Genomic DNA, 12,127 nt, shown 5'->3' with positions numbered 1-12,127 from the left:
TTGATTAGCTGTGGCTTCAGAAGAGCAGAGAGAATTATTTGCATAGTAAGAATTGTGAAACACTTTAGTCAAGATTGTGATAATGATTCTTGGCGATTAATCGTGCAGCTCTAATGTGAATTTTGAGCACTTTGCAAGAGTAATCTATGCTCCTAGTTTTCTGGACAAAATAGTATACCCCTCTATTTTGCCCCTCACTGCTTATATCATTAAGAATTCAGATGCAGAAATGCATAGGCACGTTTTACATAGTTTATTTGCAGTTCTCCCTTAACTGTGATTTTTATGGTAAAAGATCTTTAAAAGTGTACTGCCTGGCTGAGCCACATTGCAGCCTGTTGCCGTTTAACTGAATCTAATGTAAGGTGTCATTGACCCCTATGTTGCCTGCAAAGGGCTTTCACAAGAGAAATGGTAAATATCCTCAAAAGCTCTACTGAGGATGATTGGCTTAACACATGTATGGTACCACACACACACACACACACACACATATAATAATAATGTTTGTTTTGTTTCTTTTTTAGATTTTGGAGCATTTCTCTGTACCAAATGCTACATATAAGACAACCACAGCAAATATCTAATCAGCATGCATTCTTTATTGACTTACAAATCTACAAGAGGAAAATGTAAAATGATATCCGTTTATTATGATGTCAATAGTTTAGAATAGCATTACACTGTACAGGCCTTTTTTTGGTGGTAAACATCATGTTAACAAATTCAAATGGATAATTTCTTCGGCAATGTAAGATTTGTAGAATAGTTGATCTAAAGTTCTAAACAATAAATTTAACTTTATTTTTATAACGATTGTTAGAGCTCTATATTATATTTTTAAGCTATTGTTAAAGATAATATTTGTACTGTTTATATTTCACGGTATTATATTTTGATTCTATTTTACAGTACAGTAAAACCTTGGTTAGAGAGTAACTTGTTTTGGAGAGAGCGCTTTGCAAGACAAGCAAACATTTTTAATACATTTTGACTTGATATACAAGCGATGTCTTGATATACAAGTAACATCATGTCACAACTGAGTATAAAAGAGAAGAGAGGCGCCTCTAAGTGTAGGAATATGGTTACATTTAATGAAGGCACAACATTTAGAAACACATTTCTACACTTAGAGGCGCCTCTCTTCTCTTTAATACTCTGTAGCTCCTGCTGGATTTGGCTTCTAATCCCCTTGTGGAGGCTTCCATTTGTGGATGGACATTTTATGGTTACACAACCTGGTCACATTGCTATAATCTTTTTATATGGACCATAAACTGAAGGACCTATGAATAAATGGTTGTGGAACAACTCATTTGAGTTTCCATTATTTCTTAGATGGCTTTCACACCAAGCCGCCTATAGGATTGGCGGTAAAACAGCGCTATTTTTAGCGGCGTTTTACCATCGGATTTGCAGTGCCTTTTGGCCGCTAGCAGGGAGTAAAATCCGATGGTAAAACGAGAGAGAAAGGGTTAAAACCGCCCGCAATATCGGTAAACACACCGCTCCTTCACCGTTCCAAAGAAGCTGCTGGCAGGACTTTTCCTGACGTCCTGCCAGCGTACCGCTCCAGTGTGAAAGCCCTCGGACTTTCACACTGGAGACAACGGAGCAGCAGTTTAAGGGCGGATTGCAGGCACTATTTCTAACGCTATAGCGCCTGAAAAACGCCCTCAGTGTGAAAGGGGTCTTATGGGGAAATTTGCTTTGATATACAAGTGCTTTGGATTGCAAGCATGTTTCTGGAACGAATTATGCTCGTAATCCAAGGTTTTACTGTATAAGGTAACTGCGGTTTTTCAACAATGGCAGTCACAATTTGGCAGCCAATGTGCTGCTAAAATGTTATACAGCCTGCTGCCTTTATTGCCTTTATTGTCCACAAATCTTTTTCTAAACTGTTCACTATCTATTCACCCAGAGCAGACTGAGGCCTAGTACACACAAACAGAAAATTAAACGAAAAAATACCTGCTTTAAAAATGATCGTACGATAATCTGATCATTAGTGCTCAGCTTTCAAGTGCTGATCACAACAGTTCATCTGAAAATTATCCGAAGAGACTAACACAAAAATGTTTCTTGTACAATACCGGATTGTATGATCAGAAGAGCAAGACTACACATGCTCAGGAATGAAAGAATACATTACAATACAATACAACACATTACATCACTTCCAAAGTTGTATTCTGTCGCACAAGAATTTTCTTAAGTTTAGTAACCCCTTCATTTTCAATATGAGACCAACATGCAAAAAATGTGATGATCATTTTTCCGATATTCTCATTGTGTGTACAAGGCTTTAGGGTTGGCAGCATTATCCACAGAGAAGCTTTTTTTGTATCTATGATCAGTTCAGCAACAAATGTGCACAGCATCGTTTAGCTGATTGGGTTCCTAATAGCAACCCCCACATACACAGCTTTTTGGTTGGCTAAGCTTTTCTCTACAAGGATTATTTTAATGTTTACCTAACTTGATGTTTACTTTACCTGCCATGATTTACCTCTTGTGGACTTTTTTTACAATAAAAAAATGCATATCTCCTATAGTATGATAATCGATGATAATTAAAACAGGATGTTGAGATCCAAAATTCATAGCATGCATAATACAATAATGCATTTGTTTCTCTTACAGCAGATTATATTATAACTTCAATACTGTTAAAACATAGAATAAATTGTCAGTACTATGTATAAGCCAATTTACCATGGAGGTTATGGTGTAGTATTTGTCCACAGCATCCACCATTATAGGCATTAATAAGCATTTGAAGGGTCAAGCCCATGCACCAAAAGTAGTTCATCAAAAGAATGGCAAAACAGCCCAACATCAAGAATCCATTCAAGCATGTTTATCTAAATCAAGGCAGCACTTAAATCCAATAACATTTTTATCCAACCCTTACTATAGGAGTGATGCACACAAGGGTTTATATCTAAGCATCGCTATATATAAAATTCTAACTTTTTATGATATGAAGAATAAAATCTGCCTCTAATGAGTACGGTATAATATACATATACGATTTTCGAAGAAATAAGTCTTAATTTTTAAAACCAATTTTTTGTACCTACCAAAATATACCTATTCTATAGTACACAACATAGTACACTAAAAATAAAGCTAGTAACAAAATATAAATGCTACAACTTCACCCTTCATTTTAAAATATAAACCTAAAATGATACAATAATAATAATATAATAATACAACATTCTGCTTTATGTGTATATACCCAAAGGACAAAACTGGAACTTACTAATTGCTTTAGCTGATGTTTGGATTTTTCTGCAGTAATAAATGATATTTACACATTTTAAGATACAATTGATCATGTATATACTGAAAAACTTAGTCGCATTAGCTCACACAAATACCTGGAGGTGAATATATAGTTTCCGAGAGAAACTCTTAAGCTGCGAGTTTTTTTCTCTTTCGTCAGATTGCCCAGAGATAACGAGTACTGTTTTGTTCCATTTAAATCAGAAGATGCTGAATCTGAGAAGACATAGTCCTTTGTAGGTTGCCAGCTTACAGCACAAGACATTACAGCAGTCTGCTATGTTAGCTAGTCAAAGTCCTAAGAGCGGTTTTCTCAGATAGTTACTCATTAATGTTGATATTAAGTAATGTAACTACAGCCCTCCTAATCCTCAGGCAGTAGTAGGACTCTTAGGTAACACTATGAGTAATTCTATTCTAATGGTTATAATTATACTGCAGCATAGTGTTTCATTCTAATGGTTATAATTATATTGCAGTATAGAACTCCCACAATTCTTTACATTTTGTTGTTTAGGTGCTGAATTAGATCACAGCATGAAATGTTAAGGCTCTATTCCACATGATTTGTGTCATAACATGATATATGACATGGTGGGCAACATGAATAGGCTTCAATTGAGTAAATGTAACATTGTTCCTTAGAAGGTTACAGCTAGAGGGTGGGGTTTTGTCTATTTTTTATACTTATCCTTTTGAAAACACGGATTGCTTAGCTGACCGCCTACATGTAAACCTTGGCAGTGGATCCTGGCTCCAAGATTGACCCAGATACGTGGAACAGATTTTACAACTCTAGATACACAGCTAAATTCACACTTGAAAGACACATATGTGATCTGTCTAATCTACCTAGTTCTGTCCAGACACTTGTGACTCATGCACCTCTGGCAGACACCACAGCCAGCGGGATGAAACTATTTTTACGGAAGAGTTGTGGAATACAGTAGCGCTACATCGCTGTCCAAAGCAGGTTGAGGAGAAAAGGGCAGAACTACAAAACAGTGAAAAGTCAAAACCTCCTCTAATTCTGCACTCTCCTTCTGTCTGCATGCTCCCTGTCAGCACATATGCATTAAGCAGAGTTTGACTGGTTCCTAGTGATATATCAGATCCTCCTAGATGTATTATGTTATCAAGCATACCCTTGGCTGCATCGGAGAGTGGCGAGAGTAAGAAGTTGGATACCAATACAGAGATCTGCCCCCTGAGCACATTAGGTGTATCCTAATGGATCCAGGAGCGAGATACCCTTGGATGATCTATAACAGCTGAATATCAGATGCTTAGGATTATAACTGGGCACCAACCTTCCTTACATGCGTAATACCTCTGCAGGGGTTATTGTAGCTGGTGAGTGGGGAACCACAAGGGGGGGCACCGAAAGTCACCTGGATTTTTTCCTGTGTTCACTACAATAGGAAGTCACTGAGCACTTTATAATCACCAAAGACTTTGGTTTTGGTTTTGCTAGAACTGCATGGATTTTGACATTTAATCTGGACTTGGTTTATTTCACATTTGCATTTTACTTATTTTTCATGCAATATTTGTATGCAATTTTTTTGTGATTTTCTATGCGATTTATTGGTTTCTTTGGCACTGTATGAATATCACGGCTTATTTTCACATTGCTAATGTTTGTTATGTCACATGGGACACATGACACATGTACATTTTAGCAACTAAGGAGTTTAGCACTCTTTAAGGCGACTTAGTATATTCTTTGTCGCTTTTCAGACTTTTTGTCTATCACATTTATTTTGTTTTAGCCACATCATTATTCACTATATTTTATTGATAAGACTGTTGTTTCTCATTAAATAGAGAGCGCCGTATTACTCTTTTTTCTATTTTTCATAAATAATGTAATATTATAGGACTGCCCTGATTAGGAAGACCTCATATAGCATGATTGATCCTAGATGTTTCTAGTGCTGACTGGCTCCTAGTGCTGCCACTTCCTCATCCAGTCTGAGTACTGTTGTAAAGGGGATAACAGTAGTTGTAGTAAAATACACACATTTTTTTAGGGCTCTCCCTGCTGGAAAAAAGCCCTGCACCAGATGACTTCACCAGGGCTTACTACCTAAAGTTCTTTGATAAGCTCCAGGCCCCTCTCTGCACTCTCCTCAACTCCCTAGATACCAATGGGTATCTCCCACAAGAGACCTCGCTGTCACACATCACAGTACTCCTGAAAGAAGGAAAGGTCCCCACCCTACCACACAGTTATCACCTAATCTCCCTGCTAAATATGGATCTTAAGATATTCTCTAAAATTCTCACCAACCGCTTTAAACACCTCCTACTTGAGATGATACACACTGACCAGACAGCTTTTATAGTGGGAAGGGAAGCCAGAGACAACTCTATTAAGTTTCTCCAGCTCATCCACTGGGCACGCACACACGATCGAATGCCTTCTGACCTGATTCTGCCTAAGGATGTGGAGAAAGCATTCGATCACGTGGACTGGGACTTCCTCAACGCAGTATTATGGAGAATTGGTTTAGGACATGTTACATTGGATTTCAGCTCTTTGCACATCCCCTACCGCCCAGGTAAAAGTGAACGGCGGCCTCTCCACAACATTCCCCATCCGGAGCGGCAGGAGACAGGGATGCCCACTCTAGCCCCTTCTGTTCGCACTGGTCCTAGAACTGCTGCTGCAGAGGGTCCGACCCAACCTGTACATCAGAGGGGTGAAGGTGAGCTCCCTTGAACATAAGCTCTCTGCCTATGCAGACAATGTCCTTTTTTAATGTAGTGGATCCCTTTGTCTCGTTGCCGAACTTGGTGGGAGAATTGTCTGCCTACAGAAAGGTATCCAACTTCCGCATAAGCCACACCAAATCCAAGATCCTGCCAAACACTGTCCCCCCGTCTCTGGCATCATCTTTTCCTTTCACATGGCTGTCCTCCTCTATGAGATACCTAGGCGTTCAGCTTACAGATCGACACGACTCCCTATACACTCACAATTACACCCCTTTACTCAAGAAGATCTGTCAAGATCTGCAGTCCTGGGACAAAGCGTCCTTCACATGGGTTGGCTGGACAAACATCCTTAAAATGATGATCCTGCCCCACATCCTTTTTCTCTTGCAGATGGTACCAGTGCATTTACCTTAGCGCTTCTTTATGAAGCTCCGCAGACTCTTTATTAAGTTTGTGTGGGGTGGCAAGAGACCACGCCTTGCCATGGCGATGCTACAAAGATCTAAGCTAAAGGGGGGTCTGGGCATACCTAATTTATTTCAATAATACCTGGCGATTGCACTGCAGTGTATCTTAAATTGGAGATTTCACAAAACCCCTAAGCTATGGTTCCCCTGGAAAAGACAATGGCAGGCTGAGATTTGTCTTATGCACCCTGTGTCCCCGCAGAAGATAGAAGGTTCTCTGATTGGGTGTCCCCACTAACCGTACACTCCCTGATGATATGGGATAGAGCGAATGTCCATTTGGCATTGGCACCACAGACATCCCCGCTGGCTCCTGTAGGCGGATATCCCTGTTTCCCCCCTGGGGAGCACGTGTCCTTCTTTGGAACTTGGGCAAGCGATGGGGTTGTTAGCCAGGCACGATTTGTAGAAGGTCGTTCGCTGATTCCACTTACCACCCTAAGGGAGTGGTACGGTGACTTCCCCTTTGATTTCTGGAGGCACCGTCTACTGGAGATTTTCGTAGCCAAGTGCTACAGAAACACACAGATTAGGACTACCCTAACTGAATTTGAACGTATGTGGGCAGCTGACACCCCCCTGCCTCACATGATCTCAGCTCTGTACAGGATACTAGAGACAGCAACACCTAGCCCCAGGCCTCTTGATGTAAAGGAATGGGAGCGGGACCTTCAATGTGAATTCACAGAAGAGCAGCTACATCACCTGTATCGACTGACTCATTTGCGCTCAGTAGATTCCTGGACCCAAGAAAACAATTATAAGGTCCTATCAAGATGGTACAGGGTACCCACTAGTTTGGCTAGAATTTTCCCCTCTGCTTCCAACTGGTGCTGGAGGGGGTGTGAAATGAAGGGAACATTCCTCCATATATGGTGGGAATGTCCAGTCTAAAACACACCTTTTTAAATGTGGATTACTAGCTGTGATGTTCCAGCATTCAGGAGAGGTTGAGAGATGTCCTGTGTACATGAAGCCTAAGCCAGTTTACTAATTTCCCTAGAAAGAAAAAAAAGGGTGTGGCTTAGGGCCAGTGTATAACTTTATGTGCACCACATCCTGCTTTACATAGAAACAACAACACATAGGAGGAGATTTACTTAAAACTGGAGAGGGAAAATGCTTCCAGGTTTTATTGTCAAAGCTAAATTGAAGAAGCTGAAGCTAGAAGCTGATTGGCTACCACGCACAGCTTTAGCATATTTTGCACTCTTCAGTTTTAGTAAAACAACATCACACACATTTCCTGAGGGGACTTTTAAGATGCTCCAAAGACGACAATATATAATTCATAAAGCCATTTGTTTTATTGGTAAAAAAACATGTTAAAAGGATCAACCAGTCATGGACAGCTATAAAAATGTTATGCCTTAGTTGCTCCCTTGTCTTAAAAAGAATCAGCTAAGGGTCCTTTCACACGGGGCGGATCAGTTCTGATCCGCCCCGTGGATATCCGTTTGCTCAGCGGGGGATCACTCCGCCGATCCCCGCTGAGCAGGGAGAGGACAGGTCTGTCTCTGCACACTGCGCAGGGACGGACCTGTCACAGCGCCGCTCTCCCCTATGGGAGATCGGATGACGACGGACCGCAGTGCCCGTCGTCACCCGATCCGATCCGCAGACGGATGGAAAAATAGCTTTTTCCTCCGTCACACTTTTTCGGATCGGAGCGGGTCGGATGTCAGCGGACATGTCACCGCTGACATCCGACGCTCCATAGAGCTCTATGGAGCACCCGTTCAGGTCCGCCTGAAAAACTGACAGGCGGGCCTGAACGGAACGTCAGTGTGAAAGGGGCCTAATAGTTAATTTAATGATTTTATATATATATATATATATATATATATATATATATATATATATATATATATATTTCTATTTATTAGGGATGCAGCAAAACCAATACCAGTATCAGTACTGATACTAAGCATTTCCACGAGTAGTTATACCCATGCAGATGCTCCGATACCTGAAACCAATACCTTTGCGGTTAGATTTGAGTTCATATGGAATGAATGGGCTCAAATCGCACTGCAAAGAATCGCATTTGATTTGAGCAGGAATGCGGTGCAAGCCCTGTCTGAATTCCATGCGGTTTCCCCCACCGCTCCTGTGTGAACTAAGGCTTGATATAGTTAGCTGATCTACAACGGGGCAAATGATATATGATGGGCTATGGAAGCACTTGTTTACATGAATTTTAGTAATAGTTGTAATATATGATCAAGAACTGGAACACATACCAAATCTTATGTTATTATATAAAATTTTTATAACTGGTTGTGTTTGATTTATCTTCTAAAGTGGTTTTGTACCAATAAAATAAATGGTTTTATAAAGTATATGTTGCCATCATTGTAGCACTTAAATAATCCCCTCCAGAAATTGCAATGTGTTGTTTCATAATTCTCTTATTAACTTTATCTCATTGATTGATATGATTGATCACTCACATCTCCCCTGTTGCTCTAATGGCAGTTGTTTCCACTGGGATAAAACAGTAATTAACAATAGATTATGTTTATTACTGGGGATAAATCTTTAATGATCATTGAAAAAATGTAACAGCTGCTAAATGTCAGATAAATATAACACCCTACAATTGAAGTTTGATAAAAAAAATTGTTTCCCATTATTTCATTTAAAATAAACTATTAGCGAATATTTAAGTGATACATCTGTATTTTAAATATGCACAAATGAACAATTGTCAAGCGTATATAAAGTCTATACATAAATGCATGTAGATTGGGGAAGTAGTACAGCAACAAAACACAATCTAGATTAAAATACATCTAACCCCCCAAACGTTTTTAAAAATATTGAATAATATGCATGGCATGAATACATTTTTACAAAAGAATATAGATTGAAATGTACATGCTATAACTATAGTTTAAAGCTGGACCCCAAATATGAAGTAAACCCCTATCACTCCCTCCTATCCCTCTCTTTATGTATAATGTTATCATTTTTTATTGACAATTTGTAGTACGAAAAACATGTAACATGTAAAACATGTAACATGTAAAAAAAATGATTAGAAGCCCAACATTCCTACACTGTGTCATTCCTACACTGTGCTACAAAAAAATAAAATAAAAAATTGTGTGTTTTTTTACTTCTGTGTGTGTCTTATTGAGAAGATTTACCTTCCCTTCCTGTCCTAGAGACACAACAGTGAGGCAAAAACTCTGAAAAGCGAGGCAGACCGTTTTAATCAGCGAAAATTTTAATTCTGGAACATCCCCCCTCCCCCGTTCTAATAAACAACTGCAAAATGTTGGGCTTCTAATCATTTTTTTTTTGCCCCATTTACAATAGTTATCACACTGTAATAAAATCCTGACACGTTTTACAAATTTTACAATGTCCAAAAAGAGTCCTGACTTAAGACGAACTTTAATAAAAGGAATGGTCAGAACAAGCTAGATGGGCCTTTAGGTAGATTAATTGTAGAGTTTTGAATACCGTAAAACAGGGTGCACTTAGATGTGCAAATATCACCCAAAATATTTATTATGCCAAAACAGGGTCAAACTTCCTAGAGAAGAAAATATTGTTTGTACTTGACAGACACTAAATTGCATAAATTACACAAAGTACACAATGCTTTTAGACTGACAGTAATTCTGCAGTGCAATATTCTTAAATATTTCAATTCAGTTCAGAACTCTGACAAACTGAAACAAGATTATTGTAACTGTAAGCATATATAAATAAGGTATGTAAAGCCAAAACTTTTTTGGAGAGTATGGTTAAGACCCCTGTCAGGTTTTGTGTTTCTATTTGTGTCCCATTGGATAGATTTCCCTTTATTTCCTGCCCCTGAGATACAGCAGGAAGTAAGAGGAAATTTCTCCAAACAAGGGGATATACGTCTTGGCCAATTGTAACTAAAATAGGTTTTTACTATTACATTTTCCATTTCTATTTTCAATTTCTATAACAGAAACAATACTCACCTGGACTAATAGGGTGACATAGACGTAAATAAAAACCTGGCAGGGTTTCTAGGGTTCATTCCACATTCTCTTAAAAACCAAGTAAAATAAAGATTCGATTTTTCGTAAACTTTCAAATGGCAGTCACAGTGCTTATTACCAATAGAAGTCCCTCTTAATTTAGAACCAGATACCTCCCCCTGTATTGTGGCCTACGTGTGATGCTGAGCAAAATATACTGCAGGATGAAGTAAATACATCTTTCCTATTTAAAATCTAAAAACATAATAAATATGCAGGCCAAAAATGTAAATTTTACAAAAAAAAATCCACAATGCAAATAATGCAAAACCTATGATGATTTGTCTCTATAAAGTATATTTACTCAAAAGTGAAACTTCTGCTTTAAGGTATCCTGACCCCTTGACATGCCACATTAGGCATGTCATTTTTATTGGGGGGGGGGAAGTGGGTACGTAGTTTTGACAGGTACCCAACGTCCACTTCCACCCTGGCCGCCTAGGCAACTCCTTCCTTCCTGCAATCCTCTGTGACATGTTACAGGTCCCAGAAGTTTATACGGCTATTTACGACGTACAGTGTGACTCACGCATGCGCAGTGCGCACCCGGCTGTGAAGCCACAAGCTGTCACAGCCAGGTGCCCACAGTAGTGATGCTGGTGCCACAAACAGGTGACGTAGAGAACGGAGGTATCGGGCAGCCGCATCGCTGAACCATGGGACAGTGTCTGTTTATTAAAAGTCAGCAGCTACACTTTTTGTAGCTGCTGATTTTTAATAAATGTGGGTACAGCCGGAACTTGACTTTAAAGCGGAGTTCCAGCCTGGGTGGAAAAAAAATTATAAGTCAGCAGCTACTAATACTGTTGCTGACAATTTTAATATAAGGACACTTACCTGCCCAGGCAGTTCATGACGTCGGCATCCGTAGCCGACCCATGCATTGGCTCCGGGTGCCAGTATCCTTACTAAGGGAAACAGGAAGTGAAGCCTTGCAAGTCGTGCTGCACTTTCTGAATGATCCTGTCGTCTTCTGGGACACACACAGGTCCCAGAAGGTGACAGGGGGAAGGAGGAGGGCTCAAAAAAAGCAGCAGAAGTGACGTACTTCACGGCGGCGCCTAGGGATGTAAGTCCCGAAGAAAACATACCAAAAAGGTATGAAAAAAAATTGAAATATCCAAAAACGATGGTGGGGGGGGTGGGGGTATTTGATAGATGTATGTTGGTTTCAAACTTGGTAAAATTTTTGCCTGGAACTCCACTTTAAAACAGTATATGAGAATGTGCAACGATAATATGTACTGCAGTAGTAATTAGACAGAGGGCAGCTCACTGACTAACTTGGCACGCACAAATCAACAGAATTTGGCTTTCATCAAGATAGACATTTTATGCTAAAACCATTTCTCAGAAAGATATGCAGATCAGCAATTAGATCTGTTACACAACAAACAAGTAATAAAAATATATATGTAAATATATTGATTTCAGCTTTAGATTCTCAAATTTCAATAAGAAGCAGTGCCAAATTCCTTGTTCAGTTCCAAATCTTGACAAACAGGTTTCTGCCAATGACATAAACACACATTAAGGAGACTGATTCAAGTAACATGAGGCATATCGAGTAAAAAAAAATATGTACAGCAGCTTCAGAGTTGGAGTATTGTTTTAATT

The 12,127-nt window shown here is 39.4% G+C and overlaps 1 protein-coding gene across 4 annotated transcripts in view; it reads right to left on the bottom strand.

Moving 5' to 3' along the window:
- The window catches only part of COBL (cordon-bleu WH2 repeat protein), a 494,130-nt gene that overhangs the window by 346,852 nt on the left and 135,151 nt on the right, over positions 1-12,127 (bottom strand). For 2 of the 4 annotated variants that reach the window (XM_077491754.1, XM_077491757.1), the window contains exon 1: positions 3,393-3,577. The exons of the other annotated variants lie outside the window; for them this stretch is intronic. In XM_077491754.1, the coding sequence (XP_077347880.1) occupies positions 3,393-3,562 (170 nt within the window). In that variant the 5' untranslated portion in view covers positions 3,563-3,577. Of the gene's footprint in view, positions 1-3,392; positions 3,578-12,127 lie in introns of those variants that run through there. 4 annotated transcript variants of the gene reach the window in all.

The sequence above is a fragment of the Lithobates pipiens genome, unplaced genomic scaffold (assembly GCF_037356315.1).
Source record: "Lithobates pipiens isolate NorthernLeopardFrog02 unplaced genomic scaffold, aLitPip1_a1.2 Scaffold_19, whole genome shotgun sequence".
Classification (NCBI taxonomy): Eukaryota; Metazoa; Chordata; class Amphibia; order Anura; family Ranidae; genus Lithobates; species Lithobates pipiens.
The sequence above is the reverse complement of the archived record's forward strand: the minus strand, read 5'-3'. Positions and strand labels throughout refer to the sequence as shown.